At 46.3% G+C, this 23752-nt stretch overlaps 1 protein-coding gene across 1 annotated transcript in view; it reads left to right on the top strand.

Annotated features, from left to right (window-relative positions):
* The window catches only part of LOC142486795 (uncharacterized), a 66452-nt gene that overhangs the window by 29454 nt on the left and 13246 nt on the right, over window positions 1–23752 (top strand). Inside the window, exon 6 of the mRNA XM_075585291.1 lies at window positions 23322–23405. Coding sequence (XP_075441406.1) covers window positions 23322–23405 — 84 coding nt within the window. The remainder of the gene's footprint in view (window positions 1–23321; window positions 23406–23752) is intronic.

Raw genomic sequence — 23752 nt, 5'->3', positions numbered from 1 at the left:
TTGAGAAATATCCTAAGTATGAGACTCTAACAGTATTGTGCTTAAACAAATGTTTATTACTTAATTCAATCATGTTTCTCACCATTTAAATAGGTTTCATACAAGGTATACTTAATGCCATCAATGTTGTGTGTACTCCTGCAATATAAAAAAAAATAAAATATTATATATAAATATATATATATTTTTATAAGAGATATATTTATATACACACGTATTTAAACTCATGCAGACAGGGAGTTAACCAGACTTTCACATACACACAGAAATGTAAGCGGGGAAAAAACATTTCTTTTTGCAGGTGTGTTTTTACTGATATGCCTGGCTAAGAAATATTTTCACACACTGGTCTTTGTTAGTTTTCAAAAAAACACTATGTGAACGCATTCACAGTCTAGGGATGTTTTTCACAAACGAGGTAAAAGAAGGAGAAATGTTTCTCCCACAGTCCCATATCACGAACCACAACTGTTAACCCAATTAGACAAACAAATCCAATTGGCGTTTGAAATAAGGAGTCAAAGTAGTTAGTTTTGTTGACCTTGACAAGGAAAAACAGGAGTTTGTTAGCCATTCAGCACATTCATTTTGATGAGCAAATAACACAGACCTGCACACAGCTTTTGTGCTACTCAGACATGGCTGATGAATTCGTTAACAATATTAATCCCCTTTTAGGGTATAAGTACATGATCTGTGAAGCCATCTTGAACAGTCGCGGACAGAAAGCAAGCACACGCCAAATCGATGATTTCATTCGAGCAAAATATCCTTATTACCAAGACCGTAAGCATGCACGGAATTTTAATTCCTCAATAAGATTCACTTTATCAAGTAATGACTTTTTTGAACGTGACCAGGATAAGCTACAACACACCTATGGTTTCTGGAAGATTGCCCCGGAAAAACAATTTCTCCTGAAAGACGGCACTTATATTGTCGTGAAAGGCATATTTATTCCTAATGGCAATAGCAATGTATCCGCTACTACTGATCCGTTTGAATCGATACGTGCTGCAATATCTGCAGCCTCCATTCCTGAAACCCACATTGTACAAGAACAAAAGTACTATGATTATGTACCAAGCCTTTCAGCTGAAATTGCATTGGAATGGGAACCGGAAGAAATGAACCTACCTCCAGACCAATTATTTGAAGAAAGCAGTGGCGATTCCTATGAGCGCATCCTGGAGGAGATATGTGCCATACTGGATTCAGCGGTTGGGTTAAGCGTGGATGAAAATGGCTTGCATTTCTGGAGCGACCAGTTGCAGCCAGGCGAAGAGTTAATTCTAGAAGAATGGTAAATATAACAATCGTTATGCGTTGACTCTGCGTTTAAATTTTTTTTTTTTTTGTAACCACCATTTTCACTTTCAATGCGTGGATACAGCGTAACATTGCAGACTGCATAACATGTAGCGATCACAAACAAATTGTTTCCTAATACAATATAGTAGGACCTGAAAGAGTAGTACACATTGCTGACGGAATAAATATACGTACTTTCCTATCCCTTTAAACATATTAGCAACATTTTACCATTACTCTAACACATACCTGTTTTGTTATCATGCAACATCTACAACATTGAAAACCGGGTCCACCACGTATGACGTGGGACCCTTGTCATGGGCCAAGGCGTCCTTAAAAAGGATTAGTGATGTAAGTCCCGCCCCCAAGCGACGTGCGCGCCTCAAAGCCTATTGGCTGTCATGTTTTGTTATAGTAACGGTAACTGCAGTGTGTGATGCGTGCGGCTCAGTGTTTGTAGGCGTACCCTGGGCGTTAGCCGAATGTTAATTGAGTGGGAGGAGTGTTAGCGTGCGTTTCACGCTGGCTTAACATGACGTCACACGTATTGCATTTGCGCATTGTGTTATCGGCCGTGCTTTCTGTTCAAACACGTCTGTTTAAAAAGAATACAGATGTACTCGTTTAGAACGAATGTAGTTTCGTCTTCATTGTATTTGAAATAAAGATGTTATGTTTACTGGTATTTTCAACATGTATTGAACGCACAACGTACGCTTTGTTTTGCGCATGCGCTAACAGTTAGTGGAGCCAAGCATGAAGTGCGTGCGCACACAAAGATGTGCACGCACATCTTTCAGTATACAGGCAACGTTCACTTCTTATACATAGTTATGCCTGCTACAAATTTAAAGAAACATTACATACTGATGAACAGTTTTACTTCTAACATATAAGTGACTGACGTGTGTATCTACACAATCATATAGAGCTGCGTAACGCGTTGTCACGGATGCATATCTAGTAAGGTGCCATCTTTGACCATCATGTGTTTGCTGTATTTCAGAGATGTCGGGGAAGATACAATCGGATCAATGTATGATTTCAGAAGAGTCTACCTTTATATGAGATGATTGTGAGGAGGAGCCACCGACTACTATACTACATATGGAACTAATTTTATATTGCTTGCAGCGCTTATTAACAAACAATTAAAAATGTGATACCCTTATGCCTATATTGCATAAGCACTTAATTAACATAATGATGTTGCAAAAGAGTGCCTCATGAATTTTTATTGAGTGTTCTTTAATGACTACTAACATTTTATGACATGGTGTGTTTTATATATAACAACCATTCCCACTCTGCTAACACATTTGTGTATTATAATATGTAATGGAACGTATGACTGTCGAAACTATGTAACAATAATAATAATAATATGAGCATGTTCATGTATAGGGCTGCTAGTTGTACGCAGCGATTTACAGACACATGTTTCAGCCTGAGGTCCCTGGCCCGTGGAACGTACAAATGTTTTTTTGCCGCATGAGGCACAGGGAGATAAAGTGACTTGGCCAAGGTCACAAGGAGCCCACACCGGGAATTGAACCAGACTCCCCTGCTTCAAACTATCAGTGCCAGTGTGTGTCTTTACTCACTGAGCCACTCCTTCTCCCAATGTAAAGGACACTTACAACCAAGTAGCCATTTATTTTTAAAATCTCTTGTTACATGGGTATGTAGATAAAATGGTTTGGGACTGTAGCAAATAATGTTACTGGCCAGATGTTATGGTCCCCTCCAATGCATGATGTTCTGAATATGACATCACCATCATGTTATGAAGTACGTTTCTGTGTATATTTCATTAACCTAACTAACTATAGTTTACTGTGTTTATTAATCGTTTAGAAATACATAGTATAGTCAATATGATGATATAAGCTACCATAATAAAGCTGGTGTTATCATTTGTCGGTGTTATACATGGATCCTACACCAATTGATAGAGACACAAACAGTTGTCTTAAAAAGTGTGTCTATGCTAGTGATGAATGTGCTCCCGTAAGTAAACAAATAAGTACAGTTATCCCCTTTTCTCCAACCACCTCTATATTACATTAATGGAAATTATAAGGAAACATACATAAAATGTGATGAAATGTGAGTAATCATTTTGTAATACAATGCACATGAAAGCTCAAGAGTAGCTAAATGCATATACATGATACAGAAAGTACATATATGTAACATTTGTGTTTAAACCAATATGTTGGGTTTTTAGTTCCAATAATTATAGGAAGATTGAGGTAGCCACATCTTATGAGAGATGTCAGCAAATATACATACCATGATCAGTCATACTGGAGATATACCTATAATGCAAAGGAACAATATATAAATTGCAAACATTGACATGCCATCTTCAGTACCGTAAACAACACAGCAAAGTGTGTATTTGGTGTTAAATGTACAACACCATGTATATTTCATGACATTCAAAATGTAAATCTGCCTGGTGTACACATCATATGGATGTACATGTTACACTGCACCAATAACATTGTATGTAAGCATACTAGAAGCATGAATGATTATGGGCATAATATGTGTTTTGTCTTAGCATAAGGAATAACACAATGCTAAAATATTATTGCTTTGTTACCCAAGTTGTATTCACATACACACAACTAAAGTACAATTGAAGAGGGATTATATAACCTGTGCAACAATAACATACCGGTGCCACATCCCTTTGTGCACACAGCAGAGAAAAGAAAGGTGTGCAACCCATATTCATCTGTGTCCTAACAGAAGGTTATATAAAGAAACATTATTGTTAATATAACATAATTAAACTATAAAAGTAGTACTAGGAACATATGAGTTTGTACTTACAAGAAAAAAATGAATTGATGAGATTCTGTCGTGTCTGGCCACCACTGGCTGTTTGTTCATTTTCAGCAGCTACATGGGTGGGATGCTCGTCTACCAAAGCCTCAGCTAGGTCTGACTGTACATTGTGCCTGAGTGCAACATTGTGCAAAATGCAACAGGCAAGGATAATATCAGACACTTTTTGAGGCTTGTATAGAAGAGCCCCACCAGTTCTGTCCAGACACCTAAACCTGGTCTTGAGTAGGCCAAATGTCCTCTCTATAACAGATCTTGTAGATATATGGGCTGCATTGTACCTGTCCTCTGCTTCAGTTTGAGGGTTTAGCACCGGAGTCAAGAGCCACGGCCTAATTCCGTATCCTGAGTCACCTATAATGAATGGAGCACACATAAGCTGACATTAGTGATCAAATTGTACAATGCCAACATTCCTAAATCAACATGTGTTTTGTGTTAGAACATGTAAATATGTACTCACCCAGCAGCCAACCAGGTTCAAAATGTCCCTCTTCGAACGCATGGAAGACTGAAGAGTTCCTCAGGATAGAGGAATCGTGACTGGAACCAGGGAACTTGGGTACCACATGCATTATCCTCATCGTGGCATCACATACCACCTGTACATTGAGTGAATGGTAGTGCTTCCGATTGCGGTACACATGCTCACTCTGACTAGGTGCAATCAAAGCAACATGTGTGCAATCGATTGCACCCAGCACAGATGGTATCCCTGCTATATTATAAAAGCCAGTCCTGACTTCCAGCCACTCTGTTGCCTCTGTAGGAAAATGAATATAATTCCTAGCGCGTCTATTGAGTGCATAGAGAAACTGGGTCAAGGCCCGCGAGAATGTAGATTGCGAGACCCCGCCCACTATGCCCACAGTTGTCTGGTATGACGCGGAAGCAAGATAATGTAATGAGCACAGCATTTTAACAAGCCCAGGGACTGCACGACCTCTGGCTGTGAAAAAATCTAAATCCCCCCTTATCTCCTCATAAAGAGCTAAGATTGCTGCTGAACTCAAACGATAGCGACTTACAATCTCCTCCTCACTCATCCCATCTAACAGGGTTCTCTCCCTGTACAGACGCGGACGAGGCACAAGTTGTCTCCTCTGTCTTCTCCTCTGATCTCCTGTCCCTCTACCTGTCCCTCGGCCTGTCCCTCTCCCTGTCCCTGTCGTATCCGCGTCACTGTCACTGTCCCTCGGTGTGTCCCTACCTTGCCCTATATCATTCTCTTGATCAGCAAGCATGTCATAGAAAAGAATGTTCCTGCGTCTCCTAAACATTCGCAACATTTTGAAATGAGTAGCTGTGAATGAGCAGGTAATGTGCGTCCTTTAAATAGGTATGTGATGATGTCAGGTGACATAGTAAAATGCAAGGTGTTACATTAACATAATAAAGTACTTCTGTGGCAAGCTGTGTGCACTTGTTGTTCTAAGTATTTGTTGTGTGTATTCTGCAGGGAATGATGATATTTGGCAATGATGTGACGTGAAGCTTTGTACAAAGATTGCTTGCAAATAAATAGTTACATGTGCAATGCATGTAACACTTGTGAACGCAAGAGTCAGTCATGTAATGAGACAAAAAGGCTGAGATTGACGTGGGAAAAGTTTTGTGTAACATGTGTAATTATCCATGTTATTGTGACATGTTGGCAACAATGAATAGTCGTGTGCATATGCATGCATTTGTGTAAGGAGGATAGTTGGTATAGAATGAGTTTACAAGGTGTCCCAATGCTGAATTACTGTACATGTGTGTATAAGTTAGGTTGAAGTGCTTGTAATGCAACGGTTACAATGTAAACATGCAATGTGATTGAGCGTCCAATAAGTGACGTCATGAAAATAGGGAGGACCCAAAAGTATATGTAAACATGAGAAGACAGATGTACATGAACGTTTAAAGATGCGTGTCACATTACAAGCATTGTGTAATGTAAAGGAAGATGAATATACTGTGTATGTGTGACATGTGTGACATGTGTGACATCATGTAAATAATTGTCGCTGAGTTGAGTAAAATGTGTGATATGATGTGAGGTTCTCCTTTAAGAGTGTAGTATAGTATTTTCCCTTGCCACATCATCACATGATGAGTAATGTGACCCGCAAATGCTGAAAACATGTAAAAGTCGAATGTTATGCAAATAAGACACATCAGCTGTGACACAATGCAGGGAATGCCCCCACACTGTAATGCAAATCCCCCTTGTATTGTGAGCAATGAAACGTAAACAGTACTATACTGTTATACGTCCCCGCTCCATTGACTTCCATTGATGTACAGAAGATGTTTTTTTTCTAAGTGCCGTTCCGGCAGCCTTAGCGATCGTTCTCCCGTCCAAACTGCCAACTTTAGTTGGCGGGAGAAATCGGCCATAACATCTCAATTTCGTAGTGCCGATCAGCCCCGATAAGCTGTTTTTTTTTGTTGAATCCAGCCGATTTAAAAAAGTGGCGATCAGTGTCGAAAACAGGCTTATCGGCAGGCGACTGGCCATAACCAAATTATTGGCTCCGAAACCTGGCGATATGAAGCACTTATCGGCGCTTACTGAATCTCAAACCCAATTTTGGCAATAACATGGCCATATTTCCCTTATCAACGCTTACTGCATGAGGCCCATAGTCCTGAGCTTGTAGATTTTTTTTCTATTGAGCATAGAGGATGACGAAGACCTTAAACATCAGCCGGTAGCACACCATTTCAAGAAACATAAGCCTGGCAACAATGCATAAGCTTATACTGGTCCATGTCAGAATGGATTGGAAGAAAAAAGGGACAGTGTGTATTCATTTGCATGCCATTGCATTGTCAGATGAAATAGTAATTCACTTTACAGGCAGTCCTCGATTATCCGACACAATGCGTTACTCAAAATGGCATTGGATAGTGAAACGTTGGTAAGCGAAACATGTTTTCCCATAGGAACACTTCTTAAATGAAAGGTTCTGTTCCTGAAGGCATTTTAATGCTAAAATACACAAAATATTTTACGCAGACAATAAGATATGCAGCATACACATAAATTATATAGTGCATATACTGTATTATATATATAATATTACATAATATATAATATAATATAAAAATATAATATATTATATAGTATAATATAGTATAATATATATTTTATATACACATAAACAAATTTTCAAAACGTCGTAAGAGCGTTGGATAAGCTGTTTTGGCGTTTTAAAATGAATATAGGTATGCATTGCATAGCGTTGGATAAGTCATTCGTTGTAAAATGAAGCATTGTAAAACGAGGACTGCCTGAACTTTTTTTTTATCCCTGTTCATTCAAAATGAGTTAATCATCAATATATTTATCTTCTTGTTATGTTCTCAGCTGAGATCATTTTTTTGCGTCACGATTTATGAATGAAATATCTTGAAAGGAGAATGTATTTATATTGTTAATTTGGCTACTTTAAGAAAACATAAGTCAATGCTGAATACTTTCAGCCTCGATACTAGTGACAAGGAAAGTCTGTCCATAGAGGTCCACGGTAACTAACTTTACTTTCAGTGCAAGACTAATTCATATAAATCTCTCCTGAGAATCCCTCCATCCTAAATCCCCTCAAAGCAGCGTTGCTAAAAAAAGTTGTCAGTTTGGGGATTTAGAGCCAATGTTTGTGTACCTTGAATTTAAACCTCCTCTATCTTTACCTGCTTAAATGGGAACTAACCTGTGGAATTCACATTTCATTTTGTGGGTTGCAGTACAAAAACATTCTTCTCAGTTGGCATACATCTCAGCTTGCATTTCTCAACATCCCTACATTAATGTGCTTTGCTATGATTTTGGGCCATGTGTAACAACATTCAAAACAATGTCCCATTAGTTTACTATTACCTGATTCCATTTACTACAAGACTATTGTTATCTCGTAAGTTCACCTGTGGTAACTACTTTATATTCATTTATATAAATGGTTAGGTTTCACAACACTTGTATATTTTTTTAGGAAATTATACTGTGAAAATCTCTCATTATTAGTCTGCAGATCTAAAATAAAAGATTATCATGACTTGATTAGAATCATCCAATAAAGGGTTTGAATATTAATGTAATTATCATCAAATATATATAGCTCTAGGACTAAAATATATATGTAACCCATGTCCCCCCCCCCCCCCCCGGTCGCAGACTGGACCTCTAGGGTGTAGTGAGGGCTGGCTACATGCATGTAGGTGGTGCGTACCTGTGAGGAACAGGAGGGCATGAGTCTCCCGCGGTTGTATCGGGGATAACAGGGACAGGCTTCTGAGATGTATGCCTTCATCTGGTTCTAGTGGTGCAACGCCTCCATCTCTATAAGCCCCAGGGATATGGGGTGGAACCCTTACAGAGAATTCCCACTCAGGGAAGAGAGATTCCAGTCTAAGTCAGTCTTTATAAAAGCAGCAGTGTCTTTCTTTATTGTACTCACAGCAGATCAGTAGCAGCACACAGCACACAGCAGCAGCAGTACTCACAGCAACACGCTGGTATCAGGTACAGGGTCTCTTCTCTCCCCAGACTGCACACCCTCAGGATAGTCTGTGGGTGCTCACTGTGTCCCTGCCACCACCCCAAGCCGCAGGCGCTCAGGGTGGGGCTAGCTCTTCCCTCACCCCCTAGGCAGGGTGAGGGGCACTGGTCCACCTCTCGCTAACTAGGCCCTACTCCTCTGGAACCTGGCTAGCTCACACAGTCTGACTGTCCAGTCAGACACTCCAACACTAACTCCAACAGACTGAACACGGAACACCCAGGAACTGCAACTAAATTGAGACAGCCCTGCCCATCATGATGTCAGCAGGCCCCTCCCCTGTGTCTCTTGCATTAGCCACAGAGTCAGGTGCCTACCTCCACCAATCCTGGCAGGGCTTGAAGCTGGGGAAACCCATGATAACTACTGGCGGCCTGCCTTAGCAGGACTTACACCAGTAGGAGAAAGACATATAGCTCCCATCTTTTACCGGGGCTACACTCTCCCTCAGGTGGAATCCAATGGTTCCCACTTGGACCTAATTTAGCAGCACCATCCTGCAGATAAACATCTGGGAAACAAAACACAATGATTAGTGCAGATAATCAGACCATCTTGCAGATGGTGTTACAATACAGAAGTACCTCCCAACGTGGAGAACCTAACTAGTAATAATGGCGTGGGTCAGGCTTTCTAACTTCCCACCCATTGTGTCCTGTAACTTTTACAGAATAGGGCTGTACCGACCCATACTCCAGCCTATACACCACACTATTCATGTAAATACTCCTCCCGGTACTCCAGGCGCTTATTACATCACAGATTTCGTCTTCACGCAGATAAGCAGCCCTACCAAACCTAGTCCGTAGATACTCCATAGCAGCTTCTCGGAGCCAGCTATCCCTTTGCTCCTCAATCTCTTGCATTATAGGCTCAGACACATAGGGGTACTCATAGCCATGAGACTGTCTATACCTGGCCACTATGGCTCTGTCTGCTCTGCTTAGTTTTGTTAGTTTACGGTTACCTGCCCTGCTTGGCAGTACCTAAAACTCAGGCTCCACTGGGGCAATATTATCGTACAAAATACTAGGCCCCTTAGAAAGGATGTTCTTTTGCTCTATCTCCTGGTATCTGTGCTCTAACTCATCCGCCACCTCCTGGGGAGAAAAGGCACCTACCGCCCACCAATGGTCAACTATGTTGTTCCTGATTAGCAGGAACCTGGTACGGTCCATACCCTTGTGGTACCCAGTAAATAGGGGTGCCCACCACTTGTCACGGTGCTCGTACTCTGACACTGCACTGGAAATACCTGTCTCTGACTCTGTTTGGGATGACACACCTGACGGGACCGCCTCAGTAGAGTGCGAGCCTCTGCGTCTACCTCTTGTATCGGTGTAGATGGTGGGGTTCATTTTATGGACCACTTTGCTTACAGGCCCTGCCTCCGCAGTAGTGTGGGACCCTCGGGCCCTCCCTCTAGACACAGGAGAAAAGGTTACAGGGTTAGACACACGAATCACATTGTCATATGGTGCTTCCCCATCAGATCCCTCATCACTTAGTTCCCAATTTCTCAAATCCTTGGAGTACTTGGGGTTCTTACTTAACTTATCCCCGCTAGGTCCCGGTGTGATGACTCGTGACGGGGCAGGGGCAGTGGCCGGGGCAATGGCGCTAGGGGCTGGGGCAATGTCCGTATCAATGTCCAGCAAGCGGGTAATGCCACGACCGCTGGGTACTTTCTTGCCTGCCCTCTCCGGTGTGCTTCGTGCTCCTTTGCGAGCGCCGTGGCAATCAAGGTTGGCAAGTGCAGCCGCCATAGCGGCTCCTCGGGCCGCAAAGATGGCCGCCGGTCCTCCGTGCCAGCCGGAACAGGAAGTGTCGTCATCATGGCCGGCCGCGGAATTTCCATCCGCTCCGTGGTCACGCACCGGAAGTGTGTCGAAGACCGGAAGGGGCGGTGGTGGATCATCGGGTCTGCGGACGGTAAGTAGGCCGCAAGCCTCTCCTTCTCACCCTCTGCAGGATCCTTCTTTGCCTGGCGGGAGTAAGGGGGTGGTGGAGTCTCCTTACCGCTACGCTGCCGGCTGATGACATCTGGTTCCTCCGGAGCCGTCTCGGATCCCGTCTCCGCCGCACTGGGAGTCACCACGGCCGTGGGACTTCTATTGGCCTCAGGCCGCACCAGCGCTCGCCGTCGGTGGGTGTCCGGACTCGTCTGCTCCCTCTCTCCGGTAAGTGGACCAACATCTTTCTTACAGCTGGGGTGGTTCGCAGGTAGGCGCATCGCCACCGATGAAACGACATCTTCTTCCTCCGAAGACAACTTGGTCGGATCCTCCGCTAGGGAGTCACCTGGGTCTTTTGCGGCCCCATTAGTGGGTAGTGGTACGAAATGGGCCCGCTCCGGTACCTCCACTGCGGTCGCGCTCTTCTCCGCCGGAATTTCTCTCGGCTCGGTAGTTGGCTGGGCCTTGGTTCCCACCTCAGCAGGGGTGCAGGGAACTAGGGCAGCCTCGTCTGTTGTCTCCGCCACCTCCGTTAGGGTTCCCGGAGAGGCACCCCGAGGGGTCTTTAGCATAGGCCATGGTTCGTTAGGCCATAGGTAGTACGTGCCACATTGAGGGCATCGTGCTTGGTGCTTGCGGCCGTTCTGGGTGTCCTGAAGTGGACGCACAGGCACCAGAGGTACTCCCGGCCCCCGATCTCCACCAAGAAGCCTCCTAGGAGTTGGAAGACCGTCGTGCTCAGTTCTGACATGATTTGCTCAGGGGTGGAACAGTTCAATGTTTCAGCTCCTTGCTCTTCGAATGCCAGACAGAAGTGAAGTTCCTTGCTCTCACTTCCTGTCCCTCCCTTCCCTGGGGAGGATGCTCCTGATTGACTCTCCTTGTGCCCCCTCCCTCTGGTGGAAACAAGAGGGGGGGCACTCCTTCTCTCAGTGTGACGTGGCCATGTCTGTTGGCCAGTCACAGCACAGGTGGGTGGACTTTCGGCTTTCGTGCCACTCCGCTCCTTTTGCAGGGGATCTGGGTTTGGCGCCAAACCCCTGCACATCTCCCTCCACATTTCTCTGACAGTCTCTTTGCACGCTTCACGTGCGCGATCCAGGATTGGTGGGAGTTGCCATTTTTAACTCTTTCATGCTCCGCGGAGCACATGTAGTGACGGCCGCCATATTTGATGAGCCCTCCAAATGTATAATTGCACTATTCTCAGTGTCTATTGTATAGCTCGTTCCTAGACACTGACTGCTCTCACTGACACTCTCTGATGCTCTCTGCATACTCTCACTGATGCTTTACCCACTGATATGATGTGGCATACCCCAGGCTAGGCAGAAATCTTTCTCTGTGCACCGCACTCGCAAACGGTTCCTTCAAGTACTCTGTGGTGTGTTTTATGTGGGTGCTGGCTAGTGTACCCGGGCATCTCCCTAAGGTACGGGCGTCTCCTACTTTTGGCCACTCATAGTGCGGGCCCTGGGCCATGGTCCCTGGACTAGTTAACAGGCTAACCCCCCCAGTTGCCTCACACTATCTGCCTCAAGGGACTAGGACAGCTATAGCTCCACATCCATCTTACAACACCCTCTTAGGGCACCCAGAGCGTACTGTGTAGGTATCCATGCTCCCCTGACTACCTCTGGTATTACATTCCCTACTCTCTCCAGTACTTGCACGGAAGGTGCACTTCACTCTTCCCGCTCTGCCTGTCCTGTTCTGGCTCTCAGCAGCGCCTCCAAATGTAACCCATGCCCCCCCCCCCGGTCGCAGACTGGACCTCTAGGGTGTAGTGAGGGCTGGCTATATGCATGTAGGTGGTGCGTACCTGTGAGGAACAGGAGGGCCTGAGTCTCCCACGGTGGTATCGGGGATAACAGGGACAGGCTTCTGGGGTGTATGCCTTCATCTGGTTCTAGTGGTGCAATGCCTCCATCTCTATAAGCCCCAGGGATATGGGGTGGAACCCTTACAGAGAATTCCCACTCAGGGAAGAGAGATTCCAGTCTCAGTCAGTCTTTATAAAAGCAGCAGTGTCTTTCTTTATTGTACTCACAGCAGATCAGTAGCAGCACACAGCACACAGCAGCAGCAATACTCACAGCAACACGCTGGTATCAGGTACAGGGTCTCTTCTCTCCCCAGACTGCATACCCTCAGGATAGTCTGTGGGTGCTCACTGTGTCCCTGCCACCACCCCAAGCCGCAGGCGCTCAGGGTGGGGCTAGCTCTTCCCTCACCCCCTAGGCAGGGTGAGGGGCACTGGTCCACCTCTCGCTAACTAGGCCCTACTCCTCTGGAACCTGGCTAGCTCACACAGTCAGACACTCCAACACTAACTCCAACAGACTGAACACAGAACACACAGGAACTGCAACTAAATTGAGACAGTCCTGCCCATCATGATGTCAGCAGGCCCCTCCCCTGTGTCTCTTGCATTAGCCACAGAGTCAGGTGCCTACCTCCACCAATCCTGGCAGGACTTGAAGCTGGGGAAACTCATGATATTTACTGGCAGCCTGCCTTAGCAGGACTTACACCAGTAGGAGAAAGACATATAACCCCCATCTCTTACCGGGGCTACATATATATATACGTTTTAAGTTATGGTGGGTGAAAAAGGCAACAAGAAACCTCCACCGTATTGCATAAAGCAAATAAAAATATTACTTGTGAGCACATTCACATGTCTTAGGCAGGTCTGCAACCCTGCCTTTCACCATTATCCCAAGCATACAGTGCTTCCACTGCAGCAAGCAATTCTGGGAAATAGACACAAGCAGTACAAAAGATTTAAAAAAAATGGTGATAATAGCGCTAAGAGCTAAACAATAATTATTAGTGTACAACAATATAAACACTTAGATCCCTTAAAATAATAAGGCAAGGCTGCCAAGAGATGCTGACACAAAAACAAAGTCAGTTATAATACACAAAAAAACAAATACAAACCGGCGCCTAAAAATGTCCAAATATAGTCTATTGGGGATCCAATTGGACCGGAAAACACAGCTCCACCTCCAGTCTTGTACTTCCAAAGTTGTGACCACGACCAGATGTAACGTAATATGTGTAATCAAGCAGAAAATTAAATCATAGTGCAAACTGCTACTAAGAGGGACATACAGTACAAACACTAGACAAACAACAAAGACAGATACAGGCTAGGCTGACTTAAATGAAAGAGCTAATTTTAATACAACAAATGGTTACAAAATACAGTTGAGAACACAACAGCAGGCAGCTGGTCCGGTTGATCTAAAACCAAAATCCTACTCACGACAAATCAGAAGTAAATGTTAGGTGGATTGTGGACATAGGAATGTAGCAGCTTGTCCACCAGTGGCGTCGGGCTGATTTGAAAACCGCTCTGGTGCTGCAACACCTCCTGGTTCGATCGTCCATCGCTGGAGGTGTGTTTGGGGGCAAATCCTTTTCTTACTGCTACAAAACGGATATGCGTGACACACAGCCTGCAAGTGTTCGTAACGGAAGCTCAGGAAGTAAAATTCAACGAGTTTTGTGTGCATGCGCTCTTCATCAGGTGGTGTGACATGCGCATGAAACGCGTTGGATTTTGCCCCCAAGCACACCTCCAGCGATGGCCGATCGAACTAGGAGGTGTTGCAGCGCTGGAGCGGTTTTCAAATCAGCCCGACGTCACTGGTGGACAAGCTGCTACATTCAGATGTCCACAATCCACCGCGCATTTACTTCTAATTTGTCGTGAGTAGGATTTTGGTTTTAGATCAACCGGACCAGATGCCTGCTGTTGTGTTCTCAACTGTATTTTGTAACCACTTTTGTATTTAAATTAGCTCTTTCATTTAAGTCAGCCTTGCCTGTAGCTGTCTTTGTTGTTTGTCTAGTGTTTGTACTGTATGTCCCTCTTAGTAGCAGTTTGCACTATGATTTATTTAGTACAAAGCAACTGTAATGAAAGAAGAAGAAAAAACTAGGAAAGAATATGTTGATTCTGAATACCTTGCATTTGTCTTGTGTAATCTTTCATTGAGTGATAACTGACACAAAGGCAGCTGGTCAGTTTAACCTTGACTGACGTGAAAGTTTACATTCTGTGAGGATTTGGGGGTCACGACGGCCGCAGCATGACCTTCCCTCACCTCATGTTGCGCCCGCTGCTGCAGGGCGTCCCCCTCGCTGTTCCGTCCGGTCCCCGTGGTTGGGTGACTCCCTTCTCGTCCCCAGCGGGCGGCCGCTTTTCCGCAGGCGGCTGGGGCTATGGCGGCTGCTGCTGCTCATGGGCGCGCGCTCCCCCTCGTTACGGAGCGTGCGCCAGATCTAGTTAATTTATTCACTGCTCCTACAGCGAGGCCCTGCCCCCAACACACATACAGCCTACAATCATGCTCTAAGACTGCTCACCTGCATTCTTCTCTAGGCAGCTTATCCAGGACAGGTCCACACACTCCTCCAGGTATGCCTCCTCTTCCTCTTCGCCAGCCGCACTATATAATGCCTGTCTTGCCATTCCCACATCGCTCGACATAGTCTCTGCTTACGGATGTCTATTCTGGCTCTCCCTTTGCTCTTCATTTATTCAGGTTGAGACTCGGCTTGGCGGACGTTCCTCTCTGGCTCTGGACCCCGGCTCCCACTTGACCTTGCAGCTTCTCTCATCCCTCGACTACAGGTTGGACCTCGACCTCCCGGATCTCTCTCTCCCTGACCTTGGCTAACGGCAACAACTTCGTCTCTTCTGTACCGGTACCAGTAAGTATTGCTACATCTATTCACACCTGGCCTGGCAACGCCAAAACACCACACTCCGGACACGCTCCTTCTGCTGCGGGTGCGTGCACATATACATCCCCACCTCAGTACAAGGGACGAGTCTGGTCTGCGGGCAGCACCGGCGTAACATTATGTCGAGCCCATAAGACGCAGACCAGACTGACATGGCTTCCATGATGACGGCCATGTATCAACAAGTCCAGGCCCTAGCTGATCAAATGGCTCTCCTCACTCAACAGGTACAGGACCTTTCATTTCAGGCACCACCTGTGGCCGCACCGCCGCTGTCGGCAGAACCAGTTTTCGCCGCGACCTCAAGCCCGAAGATCCCGGCACCTAAACCGTACGTGGGGGATCCGCATACCTGTCGCGGTTTTCTCAATCAATGCGAGATCCAGTTTGAGATGGCCCCGCAGCAGTATTCCACTGGTCGTAAGAAAGTGGCATATGTGTACAGCCTACTCACAGGGAATGCGTTGGCATGGGCCTCCCCGATATGGGAACTACGTCCAAAAATCGCCTGCGATTACGCGGCCTTTAGACGAGACTTTTGACAGGTCTTCGATACCTCAGCACGCCAAGAAACTGCCTCTGACTCTTTGCATGAGCTTTCTCAGGGACGTCGTTCTGTGGCCCAGTACGCCTTGGAGTTCAGGACCATAGCAGCTGAGACACGATGGGACCAGAAGGCTTTAGTCTCAGTCTTCTGGCGGGGCTTAACGGATTCTGTGAAGGACGAGCTCGCCTCACAACCCAGGCCAGGGCTTCTGGAGGAACTCATCTCCCAAGTCAATCGAGTGGATCAGCGCCTTCAGGCACGACGCGCTCAGTACCAGCATCCCTGATTTATGCCCTTCCGTGCTCCTTTTCTCAGATTCTCTCCAACCACAGGACCTGCCGTCTCCCCGCTGCCCGCTCTGGAGGATCCGGAGCCGATGCAACTTGGAGTCCAGCGTCCCCGGGCACCGATACGACAAGCTCACCAAGCCGGTGGGTTATGTTCTTACTGCGGATCATCTGAGCATCTAGTCCGTGAATCTCGACTATGCCCGGGAAACGACCAAACCCAGTGAGTACGAAGGGGCTCTCCCTGGGTGCTAAATCTCCTTGTCCCCTTTCCAGGAAGGAACTTCCCAAAAAGTTGACCATTCCCGTCTCCCTCTCGGGTCCTACCTTCCGCACCTCCACTGCGGCATTTATCAATTCCGGCACGGGAGGAAATTTCGTGGACCAAACCTTCTCTGAAGAGAACCAGTTTCCACTCTTTAGGAAGAAGTCTCCCATTGCCTTGGTCGGCATACATTTCCTTGGAGACTTGCCCCCTCACCCTTTCCTCTCATTTCCACAAGGAGACCCTGGCCTTTGAGGCAATCCATGCTCACAGAACACCAGTCACCCTTGGCTTACCTTGGTTGCAGAAGCACAATCCTCACATCAACTGGACATCCCAGGATCCCATTATCTGGAGGTCAAGGTCAGAGGAGTCATCTCCACCAGCTGTACTTCCGCCTCAACTGCTGGCCAATACATCCAACCCTAAGGGAGATTTACCCGCTCCGTATACTGATTTTCTGGATGTCTTCTGCAAAACTCAATCCGAATTACTACCTCCTCACAGATCATACGATTGTCCGATAGACTTGGTACCTGGATACATATTGCCCAAATCCTATCCCCTCTCTCTACCTGAGACGGAAGCCATGAACGAATATATCTGCGAGAACCTGTAACGGGGCTTTATACGGCATTCCAATTCGGCCGCGGGGGCTGGATTCTTTTTCGTCAAGAAAAAGGACAGTACTCTCAGACTGTGTATAGACTACCGGGGACTGAACCGCATTACGGTGAAGAGCCGTTACCCACTTCCACTCATCTCTGAACTCTTCGACAGACTTCAAGGTGCTAACCTGTTCTCCAAGCTTGACCTTCGCGGGGCGTATAATCTTATTCGCATCCGGGAGGGCGACGAATGGAAGACCGCCTTCAACACCCGTAGCGACCACTACGAATATCTCGTGATGCCCTTCAGCTTATGCAATGCCCCAGCGGTTTTTCAGGACTTTATCAATAACATCTTTCGGGATGTCCTTAATCGTTTTGTAATTGTTTATCTGGATGACATCCTTATTTTTTCCAAGAATCTACAGGATCATATCATCCATACTAAGTTTGTACTCTCCCGCCTCCGAGAGAACCGATTGTTTGCCAAGATGGAGAAATGTCTCTTTCACCAGTCTACCACATCTTTTCTTGGTTATATTATTTCCAACACGGGATTGGCCATGGATCCTGAGAAACTTAAAGCCGTAGTGGATTGGCCGCAACCCGACTTCCACAAGTCTATTCAGCGGTTCCTAGGCTTTTCCAATAATTACCGGAAGTTTGTTCGCAACTTCTCCACCATCATCGCTCCGATCACGCTCCGATCTGACCCAAAAAGGAGCTGATCCTTCGTCTTGGTCTCCTGAGCCAGTCACAGCTTTCGAAACATTGAAACAAGCATTTGTCTCAGCTCCCATCCTCCGACACCCGGACACCAATTTTTCATTCACCCTAGAGGTAGACACTTCGGACTGCGGGGCCGACGCAGTCCTATCCCAGAGATTTTCTCCCCAGGATAAACTTCACCCTAGCGGTTTTTTCTCTAAGAAGTTTTCCCCAGCTGAGAGGAACTATGATGTGGGCAATAGGGAACTTTTGGCCGTCAAGTTGACCCTTCAGGAATGGAGGCATCTGTTGGAGGGGTCAAAAGAGCCGTTCACTATTCTCACGGACCACAAAAATCTTTTAAACATTGAGAATGCCCGCCGCTTATGTCTTATATTCCTGGCACTAAGAACGTCAAGGTGGATGCTCTCTCTAGACAATATTCTTCTGAAGAGAGACTGGAGAAAACTACAGAGTCTATCCTTCCCAAGATCCTATCCTTCCCAAAAGATCATCGCAGTCGCTACATTCAAGAATCTTGAGAAGATCATCAAGTCTCAAAGACACCTTCCTAGAGATCTTGAGATCCCGAAGGACACCTTATACGTGGAGGCCAAGTTTATTCCTGATATTCTGGAATGGGGGCATGCTTCCCGTTCGGCAGGACATCCGGGTTTCAAGAAGACTTTGGATCTCATCCTTCGCACCTTCTGGTGGCCCAATATGGCCAAAACCATCCTTGAATTTACTCGTGCCTGTCCGGTATGTGCACGCAATAAGATTCCTCGCCAGAGATCCCATGGTCTTCTTTTGCCCTTACCCATCCCGGAGAGCCCCTGGTCCCACATATCCATGGATTTTATTGTCGAATTGCCTAGGTCGAAGGGCATGAACACCATTCTAGTAGTGGTGGATCGGTTTTCCAAGATGGCACATTTTATTTCTCTCAAAGGATTAAGCCGATATTTTCTCCAAAGAAATTTTCCGGATCCATGGCATACCCACATCCATCGTATCGGATCGTGGCTCTCAATACGTTTCCAGATTCTGGAGGACCTTCACCAGAAGACTGTGCATTGCTTCCTCCTTCTCTTTGGGATATCGCCCTCAATCTAATGGACAGACAGAGAGGGTTAATCAATCTCTCGAGAAGTATTTAAGTTGCTTCATCTCTGACTCCCAGGATAACTGGGCGGAATTACTTTCCTGGGCTGAGTATGCCTTTAATTCTTCCAGGAATGAATCCACTGGTGAGACACCTTTCTTTATTAATTACGACTTTCACCCGGCTCGCCTTCCTATTTCCAATATCTCCTCTGGAGTGCCAGCTGTGGATGAACACATCTCCCTCCTTCAGGACTCTTGGGCTAGAATTCAATCGGCACTTCAAAAGGCCTCCCTGTCTTCTAAAATTCAGGCTGACCTCCGTCGCCGACCTGCACCCAACTACAAACCAGGGGACAAGGTTTGGTTGTCTACTAAAAATACCCACCTCAAAACCCCTTCCCCTAAATTGGCACCTAGGTTTCTGGGGCCATTTCCTATCATGGAGCAGGTAAACTCGGTGGCCTTCCGTCTTCAATTACCTCAAAGCATGAGAATTCCTAATGTTTTTCACACATCTCATCTCAAGCCATTCGCTTCCAGTTCTCTCATTCTGGACCACACTCTGAGACCAGACCAAGTTATCATACAGGGCAACGAAGAGTACGAGGTCCAAGCCATACTGGATTCCTGCCTCTCGAGAGGTAAGGTTCAATTCTTGGTCCATTGGAAGGGCTTTGGACCCGAAGAGAGATCATGGGTATCTCTTAAAGACATTCATGCACCTGGGCTTCTCAAACTTTTCCGAAAGAAGTTTCCGTCTAAACCATGGGAGGATCGTCCTGAGGCCGACCCTGAAGGGGGGGGGGGTACTGTGAGGATTCGGGGGTCACGACGGCCACAGCGTGACCTCCCCTCACCTCATGTTGTGCCTGCTGCTGCAGGGCATCCCCCTCGCCGGTCCTGTCCAGTCCCCGTGGTTGGGGGACTCCCTCCTCGTCCCCGTCGGGCGGCCGCTGTTCCGCAGGCGGCTGGTGCTATGGTGGCTGCTGCTGCTCATGGGCACGCGCTCCCCCTCGTTACGGAGCGTGCACCTGATCTAGTTAATTTATTCACTGCTCCTGTAGTGAGGCCCCGCCCCCAACACACATACAGCCTACAATCATGCTCTACGACTGCTCACCTGCATTCTTCTCTAGGCAGCCTATCCAGGACAGCTCCACACACTCCTCCAGGTCTGCCTCCTCTTCCTCTTCGCCAGCCGCACTACATAATGCCTGTCTTGACATTCCCACATCGCTCGACATAGTCTCTGCTTACGGACGTCTATTCTGGCTCTCCCTTTGCTCTTCATTTATTCAGGTTGAGACCCGGCTTGGCAGACGTTCCTCTCTGGCTCTGGACCCTGCTCCCACTTGACCTTGCAGCTTCTCTCATCCCTCGACTACAGCTTGGACCTCGACCTCCCGGATCTCTCTCTCCCTGACCGTGGCTAATGGCAACAACTTCGTCTCTTCTGTACCGGTACCTTTAAGTATTGCTACACCTATTCACACCTGGCCTGGCAAAGCCAAAACACCACACTCCGGACACGCTCCTTCTGCTGTGGGTGCATGCACATATACGTTACCACCTCAGTACAAGGGACAAGTCTGGTCTGCGGGCAGCACCGGCATAACACATTCCAAGGACACAAAAAGAAGCCAACCCTTATGCTGGTGACTTGCAAAATATTATGATTAATCTTTCAGGGTGAGAACAGACTATTCTAGTAGCTCCGAATTGTGACAAACTGTTTTTAAAGTGCACGTTAGAAGCGTTATTGTATACTTTGCTATTCTGTAAGCCCTTCTCACATGTCCAAACCATGTGAAATAAGCTTTATTTAAGAAGTGTTTTCATTCTGGCTGTGCAAATCCATGTGGAATGACCAACCTGCCATTTTTTTTCAAACTTCCTGTATTCTGGCCGTTCCAAAAAGTTCATAAACTCGCATTTTTTTCTCTCCACCTCAAAGCGGTGAGATAGGAATTGCGATTTCACTCCAGAGCCTGAAGTAGGATGTTTGCGTGGTGGAGGTGGACGAGGACCTAGGAGAAGGACTATTTTGACTGGCTTTTAACTGATTGGACAGCGAAGCTGACCAATCAAATGAACGACATTCTCATATAAATGAGAAAAATAGAGCCGCAAAAACAAATATAAACAAAAACAGGTAATCAGTGCACTGTAAATAAAAAATGCACTAAATAAGCAGGGTGAGTATAAAAAATCCAGAGTGGGAGACGCCGAACAGAGCACCCCACCTTATGGCCAATCGGAGGCGAAATCTGAGACCCTCCCAACGGATTCTGTGCACATGTACTCTGCCCGGATATGGGAGCGCACCAGTACGGAACATGGCCACAATGTTTATTGGGACCTCCCCCTTCCAAACACTGCTTCCTGGTCTTATAAAGGGCTTGCTTAGTCAATGCCAGAAGCAGGTTGATGAGGAGATCCCTGGGCTTATTGTCCCGGGACAGTGGGCACCCAAAAATAAAAATGTTAGGGAAAAGTGCAGCCAGAACTGCAAGGGAAGGCCCCTCAAGGTGGATGAGAGGGGTTGCAGTCTAGTACAGCTAAAATAAATATGGTACAGACTCTGTAACACTCATGGTATTCCCAGCACTCTAAAAGACAACAAGAGGACTGATGATATGTCAATAACGCTTGTGTATTGCAAGACACAACATCAACATGCAACAATATGAAAAGGCAAACAGGGATTTACAAAATTACCACAGGTACATCCTGGATGGAAATGGGGGAGCAAAGGGGGTGGGGGAGGGAAATGTGAAATCACAGGGAAATGGTAGAAACCCTAATGGGGAAGATGAGTGAAAAAAAAGATGTGGGGGCAACGTTAACATTTCGGGGTCAAACACCCCTTCATCTGGCCCGTTCCCGTAGCCTCCGTTGCAAACTGCCATGGACACGGGCACGTAATGTAGACACTGTGCTTATCTCTGTGCTTCAGGCTGACATATGACCTGTTGCCTACCTACTGCTGGTTTCATTGACAGACACAGAGATTTCTCTGGTCTTAGAAGAACTGTCTAAAGCTGTATTGATGCCGTTGGTGTCTTAGTTACAGGATTTTCTTTCTTAGCTATCCTCTGCATTCTGTTAGGTTTATTTATTGGGTCTTGAGGGTGCAGGGAAGTACCATAGTCCCCTCATAGAGACTACGGGAATGGGCCAGATGAAGGGGTGTTTCACCCCAAAATATTAATGTTGCCAAACGCATCTTTTTTCCCCCGCATCTCCTTCCCCGTTAGGGTTTCTCCTATCCTTTTTCCATTTCCCTGTGAGTTCACATTTCCCTCCCCAACCCCCTTTCCTCCCCCATTTCCTTCCAGGCTGTACCTGCGGTCATTTTTTATATCCCTGTTTGCCTTTGCATATTGTTGCATGTTGATGTTGTGTCTTGCAATACACAAGCTTTATTGGCATATCATCAGTCCTATTGTTGTCTTTTGGAGTGCTGGGAACACCAGGAGTATTACATAGTTTGTACAGGAGAGATTTGGGGTCTCTCCATTTGTTCCCTTGCACCTAGTACATTTTAGTATTCCATCTATTCTATGAACCTTCACCACATACTATCTGTATGGTACAGACTCCCTTTCATCACAAAATGGGCAGGAGGTGAGGGAATCAGTGCAGTGGACCAGATACTCTCCTGTGCTCAGTGCACCATGGAGAACTCTCCATCTCAGATCCCTGGTGGGGTGGGGAACCAACTGTGAATAGAGTTCTCTCCACCGGTGCCTCGCCATCGTTTGCTGGTAGTACCGCTTCCAGATGGTATCTTGGCAGATGACAAGGTTGAGGTAGTGCACTATATGGAGCACAAGAGAGTAAAGTAATTTCTTCAGCATGCCATGGAAACATGCCAGGGACATGTCCTCCAACTTGCTGAGCTTGGAGTCTGAGGGGGTTGCCATGGCTTTGGTCCCACGCAACAATCCAGAGACCTAAAGGTTGGCAAGGCTCTCTGGTCTGCAATACTCCCTCGATGAAGGTGTGCGAGTTGGGTGAAATTACATCTTTAAACTCCTGGATCAGATGTCGAGGGATGTCGGCAGTAGACAGACAGATACGGTACACAAGTACACCTGCCTCTACCAAGTTTTGATGCTCGTATTCCAGGAGATCCTTGACTCTTGTCACTCGTGCCAGGATTAGTCGGTGAAGGATATAGGGAAAATCCAACATCCGAGCCCACACTGTCAGATTAAAAAGCAGGGGCTCGAAGAGGAAATCAACCCCCACCACCACCTTTCCTGGTAGTGGAGACCTGGCTTCAGGTCCTTAGTATGTCCCAGTAGAATTCCAGTAGCACTGAGATGTCTCTACTTAACTCATTGGTCTTGATTATAAACAGTTGCTGTCATACCACGTATCGTGCAGCTGGTAAAAAAACTGGTCGCGAATGCGGAGACGGATGTGCGAATAGATATCTCTGCAGGTATTGGAGATAAAAAGTTTGTATCTTGGAGCGGACACACACACACCACTCTCTGTTCAACCACAATGTCTTTTCTAAGGATTGGTGCCCAAAATTGTACTCCATATTCAAGGTGTGGTCTTACTAATGCTTTATAAAGGGGCATCATAATGTTTACTTCCATTCCATCCATTGCACGTTTAATGCAAGATAAGATCTTGTTTGCCTTTGCAGCTACTGCATGACTTTGGGCACTATTGCTATGCCTGCTATATACATATGCAGTGTACATCTGCGTTGCCCCAAAGGCGGACAGTCTGATGGGGCTCCCCAAGAACTGCTCCCTCTGCACAGGACCAGCGTGCTAA

Source organism: Ascaphus truei, chromosome 1 (assembly GCF_040206685.1).
Source record: "Ascaphus truei isolate aAscTru1 chromosome 1, aAscTru1.hap1, whole genome shotgun sequence".
Taxonomy (NCBI): Eukaryota; Metazoa; Chordata; class Amphibia; order Anura; family Ascaphidae; genus Ascaphus; species Ascaphus truei.
The sequence above is the reverse complement of the archived record's forward strand: the minus strand, read 5'-3'. Positions and strand labels throughout refer to the sequence as shown.